Here is a 24,093-nt window from a genome sequence, read left to right on the forward strand (position 1 = left end):
GCTTTTAAAAAATAATATTCCAACCTTCCCAAATGCAGCAGGTTATTTCATTGATAGCAGCCCTCTTAAATGTTTCCTCTAAGATGTTCAATTTTTAGGTGTTTACTTTAAACAAGGGGCCTAGTTGAGTGTTCAGGAAGGTTATTTGAGGCAGGTATGTTGGTGACTGCTGGAATAGAAGTTCAGTCTTCAAAATCAGCAAAGTGCTAGGTTTTGATGCAAAAAAAATACAGTCCCTTTCTCTAGACCATTTTGTTTAGAATAATATTTAGATTTCTGTTAAATATTCACTGTTGTCATGGATGAGGGAGGCTTGTTAAAGAACTCAAAAGATGGAGCTTTACTTTGGAAACACAGATTTTCTCCCTGAACGTTTAAATAACATGCAACATTGAGAAAAAAAACATCAAAATAACTATCCTAGTGATGAATATAACCATGAATATTTGTGAACCAAGAAGAATTGTATGTGGGGAAAGCCCTTATGTAGCTGATCTTGGAATTGCTTAAACCAGAGAACTCAAAAGGAAGAACTAAAAAATACCAATGATTGTCATAGGACACTCCTGATGACTGTGCTCTGCTCTTGGAAGTATTGATTTGTCTAGAAAGGAAATAATTATTGTTGACTGGAATCTCATCTCCTTCTTGAGTCCCAGTGGAAAAGGTGCAGACAGTGTAAACTCCTGCCTGATTTGGGTAACACTCTCACTTCCCCCTCTTTTCCTATCTGTTACCCAAAGCCACAGAAAATTCTCTTCAGGTGTTCTTTCTATCCCAGCAGAATTAGCAGGAGAGCACATCACCCAGAGGTTTAGGGAATGGCTTTCCAAATGTGGCAGAGGTGTTCTCCTTTCTTCCTCTTCCTGATTGTTCTAATTCCCACATTCCTCAGGGCTGGAGCAGTGACAAGAGCAGATGCTGTGGTGAGCCCTACAGTGCAGAGAGGCAAGGGGATTGTGTTTGGAGACAATTTACTGGGCTTGGGTATTACAGAATAAACATCGGTGTGCACTTCATACAAATAAAAGGGAAAAGCACATTGTGAAGGTAGTGGAGATACTTTGGGCCAACTTTCATTTTCTCTGTCCTGATTTTGATTATCTAATGAGCTGAAAAAGAGATAGATATAGATATATATCTATAGATAGAATCTTTGAAATTTAGGTTTATTCCAGATAAAAAGGCTGTGAGGAGACAAAGGCACTGCACTGTCTCAGCTTCTTGTTTTGGCTTGTCCTAGATGTCTTCCCTTAAATGATGCTGATGCTGTTTGATCGCCATTATTAGGGCTATAGAGAGTGCTGAAGTCAAAATGAATTTAGTCTTAAAATAAAGCGTGCATTTCTATCTTCCAATGTGAAAAATACCATCACAATGCCATAAGTTTTGAAGATCTACAGCAGGTGGGCACCCAAATGGTTTGGCTTGGCTGGACTGATGGTGTGCATGGTGCTGCAAGGATTGGAAGTGTGTAGTAGCTGAGGATCAAGTTCTGCCTGCTTGAGGAAGTGACAGTTGGTTAAACTGGGCAGAATCACTGCATTGCATTTCAATGAGGAAGCCTCCTGGCGTCCGTGTTTGAGACTTCCAGCAGTGAAGTCTGTTAGGAAGGCAGAATGTTGCAAATAATTATTCCTAACTGCCAGTTATCTGCTACATCTCAGTGCAATACAGGATGCTTTTCACTACCTTGAATATAGCTAAGGTGACCTAAAATAAATTTTGCATGTTGCCATCTTTGTGCATCAGTAAAGATTTCAGCTGGGTGTGAGATAGTTCAGCAGCAGTGTCCACGTCCTGCCCAGAGCAGAGTGGTGGTCAGGAATTCTTTGCACCCACAGCTGCCTTGGGAATGATGTGCTGGTGGAACCAGGGGTTTGCTGTGCTTCAGGCACACAGCAGCTTCTGGCTTTTTAGGATCTCTTGGCAGTGGCTTAGGGAGGAAAAGCTATGCCAAATACCAGAGTAAGCATCAAGACTTAAGGGCATGCCACTAATTCTTACAATCATAGGGCCACATGTTAACATAATTAGCTTTACATGTCCTGTAAATGTTTCTGCTATGCAGACAGTCCAGAAGCAGGTATTTATTGACATCTAAGCAGTCATTGCCCTGTGAGGAGAATCTATTAATTTATTTTTTTAAGTGACTTCAGTAGTAAGTCTGTAAGGTTTGCTGTGCCTGTGTGTGCTTGTGTGTTTTACTGCTGAGTAAGCAAAGAAATCAGAGCTCTAGTATGGGATTTAGCCATGTGTTAAGGCAGTGGTGGACAGTAACACAGAGCTCTTGTGAAGGCTGAGGAGCAGAGTAGGAGAGGGGCAATGTAACCTCTTAGAGTGAAGGATGGGCTTGGATTGGGGGCCAGTCTCCAACAGAAGATCCAGTCAGGAAGTTTCTTCTTCAAGTGTATGAACAGAAAACTAACTTAACATGCAGCTTGCAACTAAAGCAAGCCATATGTCAAAGGACATATGCAGAGTTTTCAAGAATACAGAAACTATGAAGGAATTGAGTTGTTCTGTCAAATCTCTTCCTGTCTGATTGTACTTGTCAAAGTAGCCGTGTCACCCACTGTCAGTACTAAATGTCAACTTTCACTATCAGGTATATATGCAATTACAAAGTAAAGAGTGAATTTAGAGCTTGGCTTCCCAGATATCTGATTAAAAACCACACATTCCTAGTACATTATTGATCAGACTGAATGTTGTTTAAATAGGGTAATATTGAATATAGAAAGCACGTACAAACACTCCCAGGAAGATTATGTTCTCTCCCCTTGTTCTTTGGGAGGGTTGATTTCATTGCTCAGCATTCTTTGTGGTATTGATCATGTCTACATAGCAGGCACATTGTCTAGTTCTGCAGCTGCTCTAATACAGTTGTATTCAACCACATATTGCCAGTATTGAGACTTTTTAAATTAGAAAATTGTTCTTGATGCTCATTCCCTTTTTGTTCATTTGTATCATCCTTTTCTCAGCTTTCTGCTTTATTCTCTAATCCTCTTAGAGACTTCTTGTGAGCTGCAGTGATTTGTCTCATTTTTATTTCTGATCCTCTTCAGTATGTTTTATAAATGTTGTGTGCACTCAAGGCATTATTGCGGTTTTGAGATCTGGCAGCGAATGGCAGCTCTCTGAACTGTGGCACCGCAGTTTGTGGTTATTGATATTGGTGACATTTGTGTTAAATCTTCCACCCTTTCTGAGGAGGAAGCAAGGTCTTACTCTTCTCATGTATGTTACACATTTGAGCACTAAAATAAAAAGGGGCTTGTAAGTATGGAAGCTTTGTGGTGTGATACCAGTATGGATGTGGTCCTAATCCTTTTTAACAGTGTGATTTAGTATTTGAGGTAATGAAAATTGACACCAGTCAGTTTACATTTATTACAAGCTATTTGTGAGATAGATCTTCTACTCAGATGGGTAATTCTGATCCCATCACAAGATACTTCAGAAGCTGAAACAATGGTACAATTTTTGCCCATTTATACATCTGTTATTTCTTCTCTAGGAGCACGAATCTGAAGGTGGGAGAACCCCACTAATGAAGGCTGCGCGAGCTGGTCACTTATGCACCGTGCAATTCCTTATTAGCAAAGGTAAATGCTAGTTTACATAACTAATTAAAAGCTTTAAATACCACTTTACAATGCCACATGTTTGTGATCCATATTCAGAATTATTCTGGTTATATGTATATGAGCATTTGTCAACCCCCTAAGGGTTTTTTGAATTTCATGTAGTTCATGATAGAATGAACTACAAAATATTTTGCTAGTTACTCTTCTTACCCTGGTATATAGATCAGAGTTGAAGTACAGCAGATATTTTCAGTTTCTTAAGAAAGCACTTCCTCCTTCAGAAAAGCACATCAAGTACTGTCTGAAACAGTAGCAACTGCACCACATAATGATGGCTGCTCGGAGTGAACATTTGGAATTGTACTTCTTACACCATGTGTTCCCTCACTTAACACTTACAAGCCCACTGTTGCTGTTGCAACTGCCTTGTCTTTACAAGGTGAGGAGGAGGATGTGTGGAAGCCAATCAGTTAGTCAAAATCCCTTTTGCTCTTTCCCTAGAAGTGTGTAGGAAGTAGATGGATTACAAGTGTAAAGTTCGTCTCTGTTCCACAAAATACTGTACTTGTTGATACTTTCTTTTAGAAAGAATTTCTTTGTGATTAATTCTAAGCTCATCTCTTACTAGGTGCCAATGTGAACAGGGCTACAGCCAACAATGATCACACAGTGGTGTCCCTGGCCTGTGCTGGAGGTCACCTGGCCGTGGTTGAGCTTCTCCTGGCTCACGGGGCAGATCCTACTCATCGGCTCAAGGTATCCACTAGCAGCTGTCCTGTTTCATAGGTTCTGAAAGAACCACCTGGCTAATTTATGAAGTAGTAAATTTAAGTCATAGAATTATTATATGGGGATGCTACACTGGGGAGCAAAACTCATCTTCTGGCTTTTTTTTTCCAAAATCTCACTTCAGGATGGCTCAACAATGCTCATTGAAGCTGCCAAGGGAGGACACACGAATGTTGTTTCTTACTTGCTGGATTACCCAAACAATGTTCTGTCGGTTCCTGCAGCAGACTTGTCCCAGCTCACACCTCCATCTCAGGATCAGTCTCAGGTAAGGAGGTTTCTTTAAACAGCACCATCAATGTTGGGAAGAAACACTTGCATAGTAATTAATTTCAAAATTAAGTGTAGATAGTGGAAGAAATTTTAAAAACCCTGCTCACATGCGAATGATAAGAGTGAGAGAATTGGTTGGTGCTACCTGCAGAGACCTGAAGAACACATGAGCTTTGTTCCCTTTTCTGCTCCCTGGGCCGGATAGTCCCAGATCTAGGATTTCAAAAGGATGCTGTTTTCTTTCCTGCGTTCGCTCGGTATTTTGGTTGAACAGTTCTAAAGCCTTGTGGTAGTACCCCTCACATGGTGTTAGTGATTCTGTTTGTTATGTAAAAGAAAATACATTGTATAAATTCAGAATTCCGCAGTGTGAAGAGGCAGCTCCAGGGCAGTTAGCTGATTAAAAGCCTAAAGGAATTAACAGTTTTCCAGCCAACACAGCCTGGGATCTTGCGCAGAGTAGCCCAGTTAACTCTGACATATTGTCCCCAGTAAAAAAGCAAGGATCTGGTCATACCAAGAGGTAGCATAGAATACATAGCTTGGGAAGAGTGAGCAGGAGTATGCTGTAGTTCTGAACCTGTGTATTAACACTAGAAGAGCTGCTCTGCCAGAAGGTGTTTTTACCTGAGCGTGTGTCTGTGCCTCTGTTTGAAGGTTCCCCGTGTCCCGGTGCATACGCTCGCCATGGTTGTACCTCCCCAGGAGCCTGACAGGACCCCTCAAGAGAACTCCCCACCTCTCTTGGGAGTGGTGAAAGGTCAGTATGTAGCCACTCAGAGAATATATGTGGTTTGGAAATTGATAGACTGGGGGCCATTTTATTACAGCTTATGCGTAGTGTAGTCCATTCCATCAGTTCTTGAACACCTCTAACGAAGCATAACTTAAAACTATTTTATAAAGTTCATAGTTTTTTCCTTATTTTCTTGCATTCTCTAGTATAGAAACACTCATTGCTCTAACCTTATTGTGCTTATTCTAATTTATTAGAATTATACTTATTCAGTATTTTATGGAAGAAAATGCTTGTGGTAACTGCCCTAGTGCAGACAGATAAAAAAGTTAATGTACTCCAGGTGTGATGTTCACTCTTGAATATTGTGCATTGGTCTTCTAGAATAGCTGCAGCTATTATCCATGAACTTGATGCACCAACTTTTTTCTGTTCCATCAGTAGCAATGTAATCATGTTGACACTATAAATACCAGTGCAGATCTACTTACAGGAGAGTTTTTGTTGTATTAGTAATAGTTCTCTTGTGAGTAATCGTAACATCGCAGTTTTTGCTTTGAACATTGTCAAACTGATTGGTTAAAACTCCTTGTAGTTATTAAATTGCAATTAGGGAGTTTGTTTCCAGCTGTGGATTCTGTAACAAAATCTTCGTATCTGCTAAGGCAGCTCAGAAAGAGAAGCAGATTCTCAAGTCCAAAGTTACAAACTGCAGCTCCTAATCATCTACAGTTTTGGATGGGGATTTAAGCATTACAGTATCCAAAGCTCTGTTAGCTAGATCCGCTGAAATCCTTTGTTTGAGGAAGCACCGAGCACTTCCAGAGCAAACAAACAAACATAAACCCCTTGGGGGCACAAATAAAGAGAGAAAAACATTATGTACCTGCTGGTGTCTGAATGTGCAGCTGTGCCCCTCTCCATGCATATGCCATGTGTGTGACCTCTCAGATGCACTTGGTGTCTCATTTCCTAGGATGTGCAACGCTTGATATTTTGGATTTCAGAAAAAGGAATACCAAACAAATGAAAAGAATATACAACTTCTGGTTCAAATAACCCACCAAAAAGCTGTAGAGCAGCATGTGTGCCCTTCCAGTTCAATGCCTGTTAGCACTGTGGAGTGGGAGTGTTCTGGGAGCACATTTTGTGGTGCATGGGAATCACTAAGGGATTAGTTGATGCTGAGTCAGAAGACTGAACTTAAAAGCTAAAAGTTTCGTTTTATTTAATCCAATTATGAAATGCAAATAGTTGACTGTAGTTTAGAAACAGCTCTTATTACAAACACCCTATTGCCAAAGTCAGCACATCCTTAGGTGTGTTTTTTGCAGCACTGTGATGTTTGGGCTGGCACAGGGAGATCTCATTGTTCACAGGGGTCAGGACATGCTTCATGCGTGTCAGCAAAACTCATCTGTGCTGTGTTGTAGGAGATGCAGCAATCCCAAATGTGTCATCAGGCTGATGAAGCATTCCAAAAACTGTGCAAAGCTCTTGTGTCTCTCAGGCACACAAGATCTTTAGGGGGAAAATGGTATTTTTGTGCTAAACACTGTGTGCTCATTGCAATGCAGTCAGTGTGCTGTGCTGAACTGCCATTTGTGACTTGTTACCCACACATGGCTTTAATTCAGCAGACTTCCACCACTGAACTTCTTGGGAGGGGAGGGGCAAAAGAGGGAGTGAGTTGAGGTGTTCGTTATTTCCAAGGCAGCAGAGCAGTCAAGTTCTTGCATAACAAAATTGTTTATCTGGGGCAGAACAATTACTTGCCTTCAATCAGAAGTAGCCCCTGAGTTTTTGTACAAACTGTGAACTACTGGGGCACAGGAGAGCAGTACCTTGCCTCCTTAACCTTAGCACAGTAAGATTTTTTATGGACCTGTGTGGGTTTTGCAATAAATGCTATAGTGACACTTTGTTTTCTGAAGAGCTCTTGGCAAGTCAGATGTAAAACTTGAGCACATTTAAGTGTTCCTATTACAATTCAGATATGACATGAGGTTTTCAAAAGGAATCTATGGTCTAATTTCGAATTTTATTATTATTCTTCAGTAAAGCATGGAGGCACATGGAGTCATTACTATTTGAATAATTACTTTGACAAAGGATTTAATATCAGTGTTTAGCAACTGAAAAGAGAAACATTTCAGAGGCAACAGTGGATCTAGAGGGGTTTAGATAAAGATGACACACCAAGATGATAACTTGGAAAGAACTGAAGAAAAATCAGGTGAAAAAAGGAGCAGAATGAGTCATGGGATTGACCAGACCTCAGCTCCTACTTGCTTAGGAAGGATTGTTCTCAGTGCACTACATTTAGCATGTGTCTGTTGTGTCCATGTAAAAGAAATCCCAGTTCAGCTCCTTTTGCTTCCATGAGGAGAGGCAGGAGATCCCTTCCTTGGTGGATTCTGCCCTTGCTAAACTGGGGCAGGATTGCTCAGCAGCAGCTGTGGTGCAGCAGCTCAGCACAAGGAGCTTTTTGGGTGCAGAACCCAAGTGTGCTGTTTCCACAGGCCCGAGGGTGTATCCAGTGCAGGGCTGTGCTGCAGCTCCACATGGCCCTGCACCTGCTCCCCTGGGAGAGGGGCTGGAGCCCAATCCAGGGAACAGTCCCGGGGAATGCTGCTGGATTTCTTCAGGAAACCAGCTGTTGATAATCCACTCTCTTTTGTAAATGCAAGTGAATGGTTCCTGCAGAGCCCTGTGGCCATACCCTGTGGCCATGTTCAAAGCATCCTCTAGATCATCACCAAACATGCTGGGACAACAAGGGATGCTTAGGGAACCTGTGGAAAGCAGCAGGGTTGTTTTCTTAGTCAAAATATTTGTTACTGACATCAGCAGTTTTTAAATGTGTCAAAGTTCAAAGCAGTCTGGTTTTGGAGAAGGAGGTATCAGGTTTACAGTAACTTTTTTCTCTAGATTTGTTTTACTTCATTCTTTGAAACTGTCGTTACATATGAACTAATTGGCCTAAAGTGAGTACTTAAAACCTGTCAACATGCTGTCATTAGACTTTTCTAGTGTCATTTTTAAGTGGGCAGTAACTTGCAGTGGTTCTCATTTGGGGTGCGAGGCTTTTCTAGAATTGCACAAGACTAAATAGACTTATTCAGGTGAAAGCTGCCCACATTTGCCTTTGGTCCCTGTGAAGGAGACCAGAGTTCCCCTAAGGCTGAGTGGTACTTCTGGAATCTCTGAGCTTTCTCAGCTAGATATTCAATATATGGTATTTCCTGGATCCCCATGCTAAATCTAACAATCTGATGGTGTGGAGAAGGGGAACAAAAACAAACTCTATGTAACTTCAATAGATACAAATTCAATAAATTTTATTTTTAATCTGATATCTGACTTCTATGCTAATACTGAGTTATATATCTCAGCAGAGATCTCATGCATTGTGTGATTTAATAAAAATAGGGGCCAGGTTAACAGTAAAACTAAAAAGTTATACGGCCTTCATATGGAGGTAAAAACATTAGTCAGGCAAATTGATATTCCTGCTTTTCCAGCTTTTGCATTCTGGTTTTTACCAGATTTTTCTACTGCACAGTCCCAGCTGCCTGTTCATTGTTTAATGTGCTTCAACATCTTCTGATCAATTCTTGCCATTTCCTCCTGGAAACTTCCTGCCTAGGTCAGCAACTAGCCCAGATATCTGGGATGAGTTCCCAAGGGAGATTTCACCATCCATGCCTCCTGTCTTCTGAACTTTACTAATACTTTCTTTGTAGACTTAAAGCCTTTTCTCTGTAAATCCTCAGCAGTGCAGGCAGGTAATTTGACACCCAGACACGTGTAGGTCCCCAGGAACACAAATGTGTAACAGTCTTTTCACAGTGATTTGTGAAATTCTGCTCCTTTGAAGCTTCAGTCACCTGCTTGCCACCAACTAATTCAATTACATCTTAGCAATTTTCCAGTTACATACCATGAACCCACCAGAGGAAACTTGGGAAGAAGACTTAAGATTAGAAAGTAACTCAAATTTTTGAATGGGCTGAAAATTGAGTTCAGCTTGGCTTGGTTTCAGCTGTGTAACCATTGCCTGTTGGATAGCATTGCACCTATTCCCTGCAATTTTCCATAGAAACAGCTGCAGGAGGGATAAAGACTGGCAAAATTACTCCATGGTTCCAGAAGGGATACTGTGAACATGCTCAAACTCATCATTCAGCCTTCTACCAATTAACCTCTTCTTTACAAAGAAGAATGCAGTATGTATGAAAAACCATGTAGCAGATCAATTTTCTTGGGAAATGTACGCTTATTTTTTTTCCAAATTAGCAAGATTATATGATATTGTACTTTGCATTTGTGTGTATGGAGCAACTGATTGTTTCTTCAGGTCCTTAGAGATGAGTTTCTTTTGGTATAAATAATAGTTAGACATAGAATTTTCATGAAAATTCAGTATTGAGTTCATTTTATTCATGTTGATGAGGCTGGTGAGTTTTAATTGCAGGCTACCAATTGAACTCTCAACTTCTGAGTGAAATCAGATTTACAAAAAGAAACCTCAAGTGCAAGAACAACGGACAAGCAATTCTGTTACAGAGCACACAAATGACATGGTGATTGATACAGATTTATATAACAGGGTCTCCAGCAGAGAAGATGTATTTGAATGTACAAATGTGTATCACACAGCTGACTTTTTTCTTACTGTCATTTTTTTATGCTGGAATAGAAAAAATCTTTTCAATTTTACTGTTTGGATTTCGATCCACTTTTTTTTTTCATTTGATAATGACAATAGAAATTAAGGAACTGTTAACAAATTTTGTCTAATAAAACTAGAATTTTGAGAATAAGAATTTTGTCTAATAAAATCAAAATTATAATACAACTGAAAGGCATATAAATTAGATCTTTCCTGGAAGAAGTGACATCCTATGGATTATAAATCAGAGCTAGAAGAGCAACTGCCTTGAGAATCATAACCACTCATGAGGAAATACAGTATCAAACTTGTTTGTTGGCAGCAACTGTGTAAATACTGAATGTGTTCTAAGCAAATTCAAATTAGAAGAGTTCAATTGCTTGAGAAAGCCACCTGAGGACTACAGAATTGAAGGGTGTTTTTCCAGGTTCTTGCTCACAGTGTTTAGGGACTTTAAATGTTATTTGCAGCCAGAAGCATTAAAACCTGGTCATGGTGTCCTCTCTGCTCAAGAGACCAGGAATGATGCCTGAGAGGCTCCTTGGGGTCAGGGGGCTGTTGCAACTCAGCTCTGAGATGATCTTAAGCGTATGGGAGCAGTACAGGAAATTGCCATAGGAAACAGCTGTCACTTCGTGGGGGAAGTGGAGATCAGAGAAGTGGAGGGGAATCTGTGTTTGGCAGAGCAGGTCTTGTCCTGAGCCATAAAAGGTGGTCACAAACCTGGCTGAACATCTCTGCATGCTCTGCAGGAATTGTGGTGAAGGCTCTGTTGGATAGGGTAGGAATCAGAACTTGTGGAAATGCAAATAAAAGAGCAATTGGTGATACTGTTCACAAAATAATTGGGGAATCAGTCCCTTCTTTACTCTGTGGCTTTCCTAGCATGCCCAGAACCACTCTGGGTTTGCTGATCATTTTTTTTCCTGTAACCATGGTACTGGATGGCAGGTGGTATCTGTGTGGCAACATCTGGATTTCAGTCATCTTCAGTCTAAATAACTTACTTTCATATTAAACAAGTCTTCTAAAAGTGATGAAAATAGTTGCTTTAGAGGCCAGATTGACAGCTTAATGTTGCTAGGTGTAATACTGGTAGTAGGTTGATTGTGTAGATGACTGATGCTGCCCCCAAAAGATAAATGTACAAAATAAATTCTTTTAAAAGGGTTGACATGATTATGATCTGGCCTGTGATTGGATTCCTAAGTCTTACTGAATTTAGGTATTTCAAAAGTGGAAGTGTAAAGTGTGTGTTCATAATTATGTTCTGAAATGGACACAGTATTTTCCAGGATTTTGTAACATGGAGGAGATTTGGAGAATCAAAGCTACCAACAGTGTAGCTTCTCCACCTCTGGTTTGACCTGATGGTTCTGGTGGACATGTCAGGTTTAGCAGATCTTTCTTCCTACCCCTCATCCTCTTCCAGTAGCTCCAGTTACAGGTTGCAAATGTTTTCTGGCATAGACAGTGTGATCTGGAGCCTGAGAAGAGGCTGTGCTATCTAATTAGCAGCTGATTAATGTAAATTTCCATACCTTTTCTGGAACTTGAGAGCCCAGCTGCTCTCCTAACACCAGTCTTCAGAAACTGTCCCGCCTTTCCGTGACGATTCCCGGTTGGAGCTGCTGTCTGAGCCCAGCCCTGGCTCCTCAGCCCAGCCCAGATCTCCAGGCGGGGTTGTCCTTCTGCTCTTTCCTTCCTCTTGTGCTCCTAGAAAAGCTTTCCATGGCAGGTTTGTTTTCTCCCCACCTCAGAGTTAGTTGAGAGGGATGACATTGATACTTTATTATTGGGGAGGCTCTTTGAACTGGAGTGATAGAAAGTGTCCAGAGCTGCTGGGCTGTGGGAATGCCTTGTGTGAGGATGGGAATGATAAACACAGGACCCTTAGGGGTGACAGTAAGCAGAGCTGGGCACAGGTTCCCACCTCAGCTGAAGGCAGGGTTCATTTGCAGTTTGGTTACTATAGCAATGCAGCACAGCTTCATTTCAAAACAACGGTGTAGACAAACCTTTCAGAGATTTCTGTGAGTGCAAATGTATTTCTCAGGAGTGGTCTCACAAACCTGTTAATTACACTTGTTAAAATTAAAGCATAACCCCTGAGTGCACCACAAAGCCAAAGAGGCCATGGGTTAGAGCAGACTCGAGCTAAAGAGCCACCAGCCAGCCCAGAGCCAGGGATTGCTGAACTTCTCCCAAATTCCTTATTGTCTGCTGAGAAATTGCCTGGGGACTCACTCATGGGTCAGAGACAAAGTAACAGTGGTGGGGAGAGGTGTTCATCTGGAGCTACTGAGCTGCACAGAGTATGGAGCTGCACAAGGAGCATCCTTGAAGGGTGGCTCCAGGGGCTGTGGGATTCTGGGCTGTTTCCTGGGCTTGTTTAGGGGTGGCCATGGGATTCTGGGCTGTTTCCTGGGATTAGTAAGATTCTTGTTGTTTCTCATATAATTAGATATGGTTTGCTTTCCCAGGAGTCTGCTGAAGGTATGCAGTAGAGTTGGTCCAATTCTATTTTCATATTTGCTCTTTCTCTTTATGAGAGAAAAATCTCACGTTTGCTTGGTTTACAATTAGTTCCTCCAAAAAAGATTCATTTCTTTGTGAGGTGTATGTGACTCTTGTTTTGACAGCAATGCAAAGTGAAGTTATTTGTGAATTAGTGTATTGGTGAAGGATGGCCCAGACAGAAATCAATCTGTGTTTTGGGAAACTTAATCCTTCCAGGCCTTAGTTCTTGCATCCAGACTTTCACTTGACTGTGTAGTGTTTAGGTAACTTTATTAAACCATGGCTCAAACTGTACATCATTTTAGTTCCCCTTTTAATGATTAATTATGTGAGTCTGATTTGTAAAAATTCAAGTTTTCTTTCCCTTTTTTTTTGAAGGCTCCATATATCAGTGGTTGGGTAAAGCAAATGAGTATTAGTACAAAAAATTATTTAATCAAGGTAAAGCCTTTCTTTCACATTTTTAATTAGAGTTCTTACTGAAGTAATAATTAAAATATCAGCACTTAATAGATTCCTTTCAGTAAGATATGACTAGAGTTTCCCAGATGTGGCTTTTGGGAAAGCAGCCATGGGTTGCTTGAGGGCAATCAGTAATTGGGGCAGGGCTGCCCAGGTTTGGTGGGCCTTGGTGAAGGTTATTTTTCAAGTCTTTGTAATGAACAGAATTGTTCATTTGGTGTACTGGAAGGGGAAGTGAGCAAGTTGTTAGTTTAGTCCCAGAATTTTTAAAAAGGTGCTAAAACTTCACACTCCACTTGAAAGCGCTAAGTTTGCAGCAGTGGCAGGTTCTGCTTGTAATGTGAAGGTGAATGCTACAATGTTTGGAGAAATCCTAATTCAAAGTATCATCTTACTGTCAGGTTAGTCTGCTCTCAGCCATAGAGTCTTTCTGCTCCCAGCCTTGCTGTTGGAAGCCAGCCTCTGGAAAATACTCTTACTTTAACCTCTGCACACACAGAAGAACTTTGGGAACTCAGTAGATCATGTAAATTGCCTTGCTGTTCTTGCTGATTCCCCTTCCCAAGTGCATTGTCACCTATGTCAGAAATTGTCAGTGTTCCTTGTAAGATTAAAGTCGCTGTGCTCAAAGGGATCATGTGAGGATCAGTATTGAAAATTCCATCTATCTGCTTTGTCCTTTCTTGTCTTAACATGGAGTGTAGGGTTTACCTTTCTGTGCTTTGACAGATGTGCAGTGTTAGTTGTAAAGATTTTTTTTTTATTTTATTTTTTATTATTATTATTTTTGGTGGGTGAGAGGGGAGGTTTGGGGTATCTTCAGCATGGCATTTTTTCAAACATTTTTCATGTGCTTAGGTGCATCCAAGCAGAAGTCAAGTTCCCTGCAGGTAGCAGATAAGGACCTACTGCCACCTTTTCACCCATACCAGCCTTTGGAATGCATAGTAGAAGAGACTGAAGGCAAGCTGAATGAACTTGGACAGAGAATTAGTGCTATTGAAAAAGCACAACTTAAATCATTGGAATTAATTCAAGGTGAACCTTTAAATAAAGATAAGATTGAAGAACTTAAAAAGAACAGAGAAGAACAAGTACAGAAGAAGAAGAAAATATTGAAGGAGCTGCAGAAGGTGGAAAGGCAGTTGCAGATGAAAACCCAACAGCAGTTTACCAAAGAATATTTGGAGACCAAAGGTCAGACAGACACACCACCTCCCCTGCAGCAGCAGTGCTCACTTACAGGGGTCTTCCCAGAAGTGGAAGCCGATAAGGGTCTGCCAGAGGATAACTTTTCAGGGTTACCTCAGGTTGACACAATCTTGTCTAAAGATGATGAGCAACACCAGTCTCCACCACCTGCTGAACAAATAGAGTTTGTCCCTATCCAGCCTTTGCCAGCACCACAATGTAATTTTTCTGGTAACTTAGGTTATAATGGGACAGAGTCTCTTGAACTTCAGAAAGCATTAGGGAATCAGCAGAATGTAGGACAGCAGCAGCAAATTGCTGGGCAGGGGCTCTTAGTTCAAGAACCAGACGGATTAATGGTTGCCACTCCAGCACAGACGCTTACCGACACTCTTGATGACCTAATAGCAGGTGGGTTAAGAAATATACCTATTTTTGCATTAATTTGTGTGCTCAGTTTCCCTCTCTCTCCTTCCCTCCAAATACATCTTGGGGTTTTCCAGTTTGGGAATACTTGCTTAAGAATAAAGTTCCTGATTAGTGCTATTAATCCTAACAGTGACTTCCAATTCTAACATGATACTTTTAAATATCTTTTTTTCCAAAGTGCAAAACTTCCTGTATTGGACACCTGTTTTAGTCCCTTTGGCCTCATCTTTTTCTGTGCTTCTTTAAAAAGCCTCATCATGAGTAATTAGTAGTGCCCATTAGGAAACCCAAAAGCATGACAGAATTATATCTTCTGTAGAATTTTCTGTGCAGGCTTATCAGCGACTTTCTTCAATGTGGTAGCCATCTCTAGAAAAAGCCAAATTGTTGTCACTTTTATGGACAAACACGTCCCTGTCCTTGCTGCTGGAGCTTAAGGGACACAGCCTGGAATCCACGCACAACCACTCCGTTCTGTGATGGCTTGTGTTTGCAGAATCCCTGCTAAACCCTGGGTGTTGTACAGGAATGTCTGCTGGTTAGATGTTCCACATGGCAAAAACGTGTCCTGTTAGCTGGATGAAAAGCAAAATCCCAGCATCCTTCCACGTGTTGGTACGGTGTGAAGAGGAATGGGAATGCCCACACATCGGGTTGTGTGAGTGCCCTTGTGCAGAAACAGGGATCACTTTGGGTGACTTCATTCCCTGGACTTGACTAGGATTGAGGTTTGCTGCTGGAGGTATGTAGGATATAGCCAGTGTTGTTTGGTCTGTAGTTTTTTTTTTTTTTATTCAGTGTTTTTCAGCTTTTCTTTGTACCTTGTGCCTGTACCCCTGCCCATTATTTTCCTGTCTGTCTCCCCCTGCCCCTTCCGTTTCGTAGTCACTGCCGTGTCCTCTGATGTCAAGGCTGTAGAAGTGTGCAGTGAGATCTTTGGCCAAGCCATTCCTGGGAGCCTTTGGAATGGTAATTGCATCAAGCTCATGCAAGTCAAGAGTACTTGTGACTTTGCAACCTCCCATGGAGCCCCGAGCTGGTGGAGTAGTGGGGTGGTTGTACCAGCTCCTGTCCTCTCCTCGCTGTAATTCCAGTTGTTTTATACAGCATCAGTTTTAGTTCCTCCTGCTCTGGCACAGTGAGCCTGCCTCCCTACTCTGTGGTGCTCTTCAGAATACTCAGCCAACATTAAAACATTCTCAATTTTTATTACTCAAAATTTTAATACTGGAGTGTATAAGGAGGAAAATTTGAATGGCTAACACAAAACATAATCAACAAGGGATTAATCTTTGGAGTAGTTGCTGTTGCTGAGAGTTGAACATGTCTGGCACAAGGCCATGGAGTCTGTACCCTCTCGTGGTCAGCAGCTCATTCTGCAGCCACAACCTCAGTGTCCCCACTGTGAAAAGTGCTGCAGTACAGCTGAGTGTGAGAACTGTGCTGTGGGAAAGAAGATTGCAAACAGCCAGAAAAACTGTATCTTAAAAACAATTACAAAAAGTTGAATAGACATTGGTTTGCTTTCTGAAAACAGCTACTGATTTTGCTAAGTAGTTAAAGACATTTTTTGCTAAGACATGAGATTTACTTATTTCAAAAATCACTACAAATAGCACCATCTTCTGCATTAGAAATGACATTTACAGAAATGCAACTTGAGGAGTCTTTAGTTATTGAGTTCCAGAGGCTTCTGCAAAAATGTATTGTTTGCTTTATTGAAGTATATTTTCTTCTGAAATTCATAAGTCTCTTTCACTTCCCTCCAAAAAAATTGTCAGAAGGTAAAGGTCTTTCTCATTTTCTAAATCCAGACTGTGTAAAAGTGATCTCCATGTAAATTATAATCCTACTATATGTCAGATTTATAGCCATGTAAAAAACAAATGGTAAATTTATCTACTCATACTCTGAACTCTTTGATCCATATCTAAAATGCATTTTTCTGATAAACTTACCCTATAGTCCTTAATTTTATAAAGAATTTTTGAGCAATAAAAGCTGATACAAGATCTGCTTTTACATGCCTACTGCAGATGCCAGGTAAAATGGTTCAGGAACTTGTGCCTGGGAAGCCTGGGTTTTAGGGAGCTTGTGTCCCACACTCAGGGTGTCATTGAGGGCTCCCCTTGATCCCAGCACTGGAGCTGCAGTGATGTCAGTGAGTGACTCTGGGTTTAGAAGAGGTATGAGCATTTTTGTTCCTTCTGAGTATTTCAGTTTGGTTGGGGACTGCTTCAGAAGAACAGAAATGATTTTTCCCTCTGCCCTGAAATACCTTTTACTGTTGCTCTTAGCAGTGGTGATATCCAGAGGAGGCCACAGAGATGCATCAAGGGCTGGAGCCCCTCTGCTCTGGACCAGGCTGGGAGAGCTGGGGGTGCTCACCTGGAGAAGGGAAGGCTTCAGGGAGACCTCAGAGCCCCTTCCAGAGCCTAAGGAGTCTCCAGGAGAGGGACTTGGGACAAGGGTCTGGAGGGACAGGACAAGAGGGAATGGCTTCCCACTGCCAGAGGCAGGGTTAGATGGATATTAGGAAGAAATTCCTCCCTGTGAGGGTGACGAGGAATGAGATTGCCCAGGGATGGTGGAAGCTGTCCCTGCCCATGGCAGGGGGTGGAATAGATGAGCTTTAAGGTTCCTTCCAACCCAAACCATTCTGGGATTCTGTGATGTGGGAGGCAAATCTTTCCAAGCCTCAGCTGGGACCAGTTGTAAGAGAGAACTTTGATTTCTATGAAGCTACAAATTTGTATTTTGCTGACTAACTTGACAGTGACAACATACATAAATGGAGTATTTATCTTACAATCATGCTGGCAGGGTGTCTCAGCTGTGGGGTGTTTAGGTGGTGGATGTCAAGGTATGAAGTGTCAGTGAGTCATGGCAGACATCCCCTCTTCTGTAAAACTACACAGAAGTAACCAAATAAGTACCTTTTGGAAAGTCAACTGAAACCTAAAAATGAAGAAGCTCTTTCCACTCCAGAATGTTTTGTTTGTAGTGGAGTTTATTGTGATGTGCTGCTGCAAAAATCTTGCACCTAATAGTACATTAAAGATGTGACTTATTACAGTCAAAATTTTAACCAGGTTTAGAAAAGAGGCAGACTTGGTCCAGTTTGGAGTGGGAAACCAATAAATTAATTTGGAACACAGCTATCATTTTCATTACTCAGTATCTATTTGGTTTCTTGGAGCCTCTTGTCTTACATATTTGGAGTTTCATTTTAGTTAATCTTCTGCATTTTCCATTGCAAATTTCTTAGTTGTAGTATCTGAACTGAGGCTGTTTTCTGGTTTAGGGTATTAAAGATGAGGAACTTTTCTGTGTTGCTGGGGTTTGTCTCTAGTTGGAATATTTTTGTTTCTCTTTGTTTTGCTCAGCTGGTATTTTGAGTCAAGAGACTGTGTGTGCTTTTCTGTCCCACTCTCGTCCTGTGAGCTGATGTTTCCAAACTGAAATTTCAGGTGTGTTCTGAGAAACTTTGTTGTTTGGTTCTGACATTCTGGTTGTAGTTGGTGATACAGAATTATGCTATTTTAAGGTAAGGATTTGGGAGGTGACATCTGAGTTACTGTGTTGAGGATTGGTGTTTGGAGTAAAACTGGTTACTGCGACAATCTGGAGTGAGGAATGCTGAGCCATGAAAGGAGCTGCAGTTACCAACATGCAAAAAAGCCTCTGCAGTAGCAGGTTACTGAGAAGCTGCCTGGACAGGCTGAAAGGCTGCTCGGGCTTGGAAAAGGATGCTTCTCTCTGTCCTGAAAATCCCAATTCCTTCGAGGAAAGAGGAACTAAAATCTAAGTCCAGTGTTCCTGAATGCCAGTGCTTGTGTCGTGACAAGAGTTGGGTAGCCACAATTTCAGCCTGCAGCTGAAATCTCATCCAGAGCTGCTTGCTCCAGGTACTGTCAACGCTCCAGAGTTCTATTTGGATAAAAGACCAAGTTCTTGCTTTCTTTTGTTTTACTCATGTTTCCTTTGATATTTTTTCATAACTTTGAAAATAGTTATCCATGTCTTTAAAGACCAGCATTCAGCTTCCAACTCATACAAACACAGACCTTTGGAACATTGCAAACCCTTCATAGGGCATGGGAAACCTGGATTTTGTGATGTGTAGGGTGATTTTTTTCTATAAGGAAGTCTTTTGAATATTGAAATCTATGGACACATCTAAAACCTCTGTCACAAAACTGGTATTTCCCTGAAGTCGAGGGCAAGCAGTGTCAGTGCTATTTTCACTGCTAAGCTGTGGTACCACAGACATTCCCTGTTAATGCCGTGGTGGAACCATTGCTGCAAGGTCATTTTCAAGTTTAAAATCTGTATTTTGCTGTGTAACTAAAGCTGGGATAAATCAGCCCCATGAAACTGGAGGCAGAAGTTCTCAGGCTTTTTTTGCTCCACAGACCACAAATTATGCTGCTGCTCCATGGGTCCAGCTTGGTTCCACACTGAGGAAATAAAAAATAGCATTTTGAAAAATCCTGCCATTTTGTAAGCTCAGTAGTTTTACAGGGGGTGATGAATTGGTGGGTGTTGTAGGAATACTTGTTAGATTTTATTTTAGACCATATTTTAGGGTATCAGTGCAGGGTTTATCTTCATTTCTACTGCCTTTGCTGTTCTCTCTCATGTTTAATTTAATGTTATTACTGTGCACATGAAGTGCGTAGTGCACACTCGTATGCTTCAAACACAAGATGAAAATCTAAAGTATGCAAGAAATACTTTGATATTTTCAGGCATGGTTATGAAATACAGAGAATTTATGGGACCTGTGACAGCAACACTGAATATATTACTTTAAGACCCCTAAACTGGCTCCAGTGGAGTCCCTCTGCACACCCTGCTCTGCATGCACAGCACATGTATGTGGTTTTATGTGTATCTGTAGTTGCAAGAGCTGAAAAAATTGAGCCAGTGTCTTCCACGAGGAAGGACCAGCTTGATTCAACATAAATCCTTAACAGGGTACTATGGTATTTTGGAAGGAGTAATCTGTAGAAATCCACTTATTATCTTGCACTTCAGTGCATTGAGCAAGAAAACAATCATATTGCATTAATTAATTAATGCTCATTTGCTGCTGTGAATGATAATCCATAGTGAGCTTTTGTATTTGGAACTTGTAATACAACTCTGTTTTGCTCATGAAGGTTATAACAGGAATTCAGATCTGGTACTTCATTGCCTAAAGGTGGTGACCACATGTTAATGCTGGTTTTGCCTATGCACCAAGGAGAAGTGTTTGCTTAAAAAATACAACTGAAAATGGAACTTGCCCAAATTTCAGTGAACCCCCCTGCCATGTTTCCAGAACCCAGTGGAAGTGAGCCACCTTGCTGTGCTTCAGTCTGTGTTTCCTTTGTCAGGCACTGGCAGCTCTATAGGCTGAATTAGTGTGTTAGTGGTCATCTTGGGGCTTTTGCTATGACTTTTCCATCTATGCCATTTTCCTGTGAGTAATTTCTGGTGTGTAATCTGTCAATGAAATGAGGAATGAGGAAGGTTGAGCTGGTTTGCAAAATTTTTTCTCTAGGTCATACACAGGTTTGAGTTCATCCTTCATCTTCCCTTAGCACTTGGACAAAAGCAAAATGCTGCTGCTGCTTGTTTCCTACCTGTAGCTGTTAGTGTTTTCCTTCAGTTGCTTCTTCGAGGAATGCTGCTAAATACTGTGTGTTTTGGAATCACTAAAGCTCACCAGGTGTTCCAGTTGATGAGGCTACACAATAGAGACATTTGGCAATCCAGCAGTGACAATACTTGTCAAATCCAGCCGCTCTATCAGCAGGGATTACTGAAGCTAAAGTCAGTGTGTAGGTGTGTTACACCTTCCTGGCAGGGAATCCCAGCTGATTACAGGGATCCAGGCTCCACCTGGACTCCCATCAGGTTACAGAGGCAGGCAGGAGTCCTGGCCCTGCAGTGGATGTCCAGGGAGATTTCTCTGCTTGTTGATTTAAAACTAGATGAAAAAAATCTGATTCTTAATTATTATTTAAAAAAAAAAAGTAGTTAAAGTTGCATTCCTTGTGTCCCTGAGCAATGCTTTATCTTCAGGATGACATCTTTTACAGGCTGTGCATCAATCAGAATAAATTTTAGGGAGCACAGACAGTTTTCAGCTTTCTTATTTTTGTTGACTGCCCCCTCCTGTCTGCTTCCCTTCCACTTTCCTGGGTTGGTTTAACTCTGAGACATGATTGATAGTGTGAGTTGCTGTCAGTCGTCTTGTTCTGAAAACTTTCTCTGGAGGCTAAGTGTGCACTAACCTTTATGTGAAAAAATTTGGGATTGCAGAAGAAGACTACATTTTTGAACATGAGGTTTGTGTGTTAGTGATAAATAATTTGCCTGCTTAAACTGAGCATATGATTGAACTCTTTTTAACAGTGAAGGTTACAGTTAGAAAAAGGTAACTAATCACCTTCATAATTCACACTTGTAATGCATACAGACTAATTCATAAAATTATTTTCTAACTTGTCACAGTTTGGAGATGATGCTTACAGTGTTTATCTGCCACAAAGCTGCTTTTTGTTTTTAGGAACATTCGATTTGCTTCCCCCATTACTGTTCTGATATTAGACCATTGCAGTTTTATGGAACTTAATATTTTTCATATGAAATGGGACATTCCTAAGAGTGGATTAATAACCTGGTGTTCATTTTCAGCTGTGAATAGCAGAGTGCCCAGTGGCTCCACCAGCTCCTCGCACACTACCGAGTCCCCGACGCCCGAGCCCTGCCCGCAGGCAGCCAGCAATGTGCCCCCGCAGTCCGTGCTCCCCATGTATCCATCCGTGGACATCGATGCACATGTGAGTAATCGAGCTAAGCTTGGAGTGGATTGGCTTGGGGAAAAACAAATCTAGTGCTGTTGGAGAAATATTCAAGTTGTCTTTATTTCTTATTTCTGAATATCTGTTTCTTTTTCTTTCCTATGGGTGAAGACTGAAAGTAATCACGACACTGCGCTGACCCTCGCGTGTGCGGGAGGGCACGAGGAGCTCGTGTCTGTGCTGATCGCCCGTGGTGCCAATATTGAACACAGAGACAAGAAGGGTGAGTGAAAGCCATAACACAATTTGACCGGGAACTAAAGCTTGAAACAGTGAATTTCAAAATGTGAACTGAATTCTTGCACTTCACATAGTAACATTGGTCATACAAAGCCAGTGAGCTTCTGTCTGCACCTGGGTGGGATCTTAAGCAGATTTGTGAAACGTGAGGCACTTCTGTCCTTACGACTCACTCTCTACAAATGACTTCATCAAGCTGGGTAGCGGAGCTGATGGGGGTAACCAGCCCATCTTGGCTGTCAGAGCTGAGTGATGGCAGTTGTCAGGTTGGGTATAATTTTTCTCAGGAGCAGAGTTCAGCAAAATCTCACATCTTTTAGAGGTGAGAGAACAAAACCACCACGGCACCTGTGCTGGAGCTCGCAGTGACCACTGGCAGTCAGCAGCACATGCAGGGCAGATGTGGTCACTGGTTGGAGCTTAATTTAACAGTAATTTTGCAGAAAGCTGTGACTTCTCCAAGGAGAGGAGTTGGCCAGAACTTAATCCAAACTGATCACTGCAAGAACTATTTCAATTTCTTTTGAACAGCCTTTGGCTGGAATCAGAGCCTCGATGTGACAGGGTCATAGGAGGTTTGGGAAAGGCTCTGAGATTGTGGCATCCAGTAGGAAACTGCCAGTCTGAGGAAGAGATATGATCAATAGAAGTCATTGTGAATCATCTTAGTTGTGCTTTTCTGCTCCTTAATAATACTGTTGAGATACTCAAGGTTGCTTTTTAATGCAATCTCATGTTACTAGGTTTTACACCCTTGATTCTGGCTGCAACTGCTGGACATGTTGGTGTCGTGGAAATTCTCCTGGACAAAGGAGGGGATATAGAAGCCCAGTCGGAGCGCACGAAGGATACTCCGCTCTCCTTGGCATGCTCCGGTGGACGCCAGGAGGTACAGACATGTCCTCAAAGGGCTGGAGCTGTTACTTGCAGATAGGGGCTTTTTTGTACAGTGTTGGGTTTCTTCTGTTGTTGATACATCTTACTTTTTTTTCTGGAAGGTTTTTCACCTGTTTCAGTGTAACTAATTTAAGGCTTTTTCCTCTTCTAAGAAAGGAAGAAGAAATTTAAGACTTTTTTCTTCTTTCCCTTGCCTGTCCCAGTTTTGTTAGTTGATGGTCACAGTCACTTGTGATAATTTGTGGTCTTTTAGTCAGTGTATCCTCACATGGTAAGTACTTCTGTGAGGGAGGCAGATATTTATTGAATAACTTTATTTGCTGAGTTCTTCCCTTATCCATCTTCCCTGTTCTCAAACCTGAAACAGCCAGTGTAGGCAGACAAGGGCAGAAACTGGGATTTTGTGTGGGCAGTACGTGGCTTTGGTGATAATGCACAGGGTTGATAAGTTCAGATGCAATGCAGGATACATTGTACTCATCTTTTAAGGGTGTTTCAGAGTTCTGTCAGATTTGTGTGTGTGTGTTGTTGTCCAGATAAGATTTGTGAAATCCTTCATATTTCAGTCATGTGCATAGTACCTTAGAAGATGGTACGGGGATGGCCAAGAGCTCTGTAGTAGATTAATATAAGGATTAAAATAGTTGGCCAAAATTGGAAAGTTTCCATTTTACTTTTGAATTGCAGATCTTTAACAGTAAAAGTACTTCTCTTAAAAAAGGCAAGATCAGCATGGCCTGTAGTAGTAGCATTATGTATTGAACAACTGAAGTTGTCTGTTCTTCCTCTTTATTTTTTTTCTTTATGCCAGAATCTACCTCTTATGTTTCTGGATTAGCAAGGAGCCCTTTTTTCTGGCTTGTTTGGAACTCACCTAGCTTTTGTTAATAGTAAATTGAGGCCCACTGAAGTGCATCACCAAAATGATTTAATTCTCTCTCATTTTATTTCTCTGAAGCAACTTCTGATAGAGGAGTCCTTCCTCATCCTGGTTCCATTAACATCAGTCACTCTGATTTTTACACCTTTTTTTTTTTTTTTTTTTTTGGGAAAGTTCATATAATACAGATGGCCAAATTTAGCTTAAGTGTCATTTGAGTTCAAGTTGTGAGATGAGTTTTTCTGAAAGAGATGCTCAAACATTGTGAGACATTATGGGAGTGGGGTAGATCTATTGTTTGCAAACTTAAGATTCCCAGGAAGAGCTTCACTTTAAGGCCTTGCAGTTTTATTTAGGTAAAACAACCTTTCTGGCAGACAAGTGCTCAGCTGCTGTGGTCGTGGGCTGTGGGGGCTGTACAGAAATAGGGAAAAGTCAAGCACAGAAGGGTGGAGATTTTCCTATGGAATCTTGTCTGTTGACAAAGGAAACTGGTAGCACATTGGAAAGTCTGTGATAACATCCTCTCACTCCCTGGATGATAGCAAAGGCCA

The 24,093-nt window shown here is 41.3% G+C and overlaps 1 protein-coding gene across 1 annotated transcript in view; it reads left to right on the plus strand.

Moving 5' to 3' along the window:
- The window catches only part of LOC121364611 (ankyrin repeat and KH domain-containing protein 1-like), a 99,410-nt gene that overhangs the window by 48,964 nt on the left and 26,353 nt on the right, over positions 1-24,093 (plus strand). Inside the window, exons 11-18 of the mRNA XM_041488014.1 lie at positions 3,524-3,611; positions 4,222-4,349; positions 4,507-4,650; positions 5,313-5,415; positions 13,907-14,650; positions 21,356-21,501; positions 21,634-21,745; positions 22,506-22,651. Coding sequence (XP_041343948.1) covers positions 3,524-3,611; positions 4,222-4,349; positions 4,507-4,650; positions 5,313-5,415; positions 13,907-14,650; positions 21,356-21,501; positions 21,634-21,745; positions 22,506-22,651 — 1,611 coding nt within the window. The remainder of the gene's footprint in view (positions 1-3,523; positions 3,612-4,221; positions 4,350-4,506; positions 4,651-5,312; positions 5,416-13,906; positions 14,651-21,355; positions 21,502-21,633; positions 21,746-22,505; positions 22,652-24,093) is intronic.

The sequence above is a fragment of the Pyrgilauda ruficollis genome, unplaced genomic scaffold (genome assembly GCF_017590135.1).
Source record: "Pyrgilauda ruficollis isolate IOZ18807 unplaced genomic scaffold, ASM1759013v1 scaffold86, whole genome shotgun sequence".
NCBI lineage: Eukaryota > Metazoa > Chordata > Aves > Passeriformes > Passeridae > Pyrgilauda > Pyrgilauda ruficollis.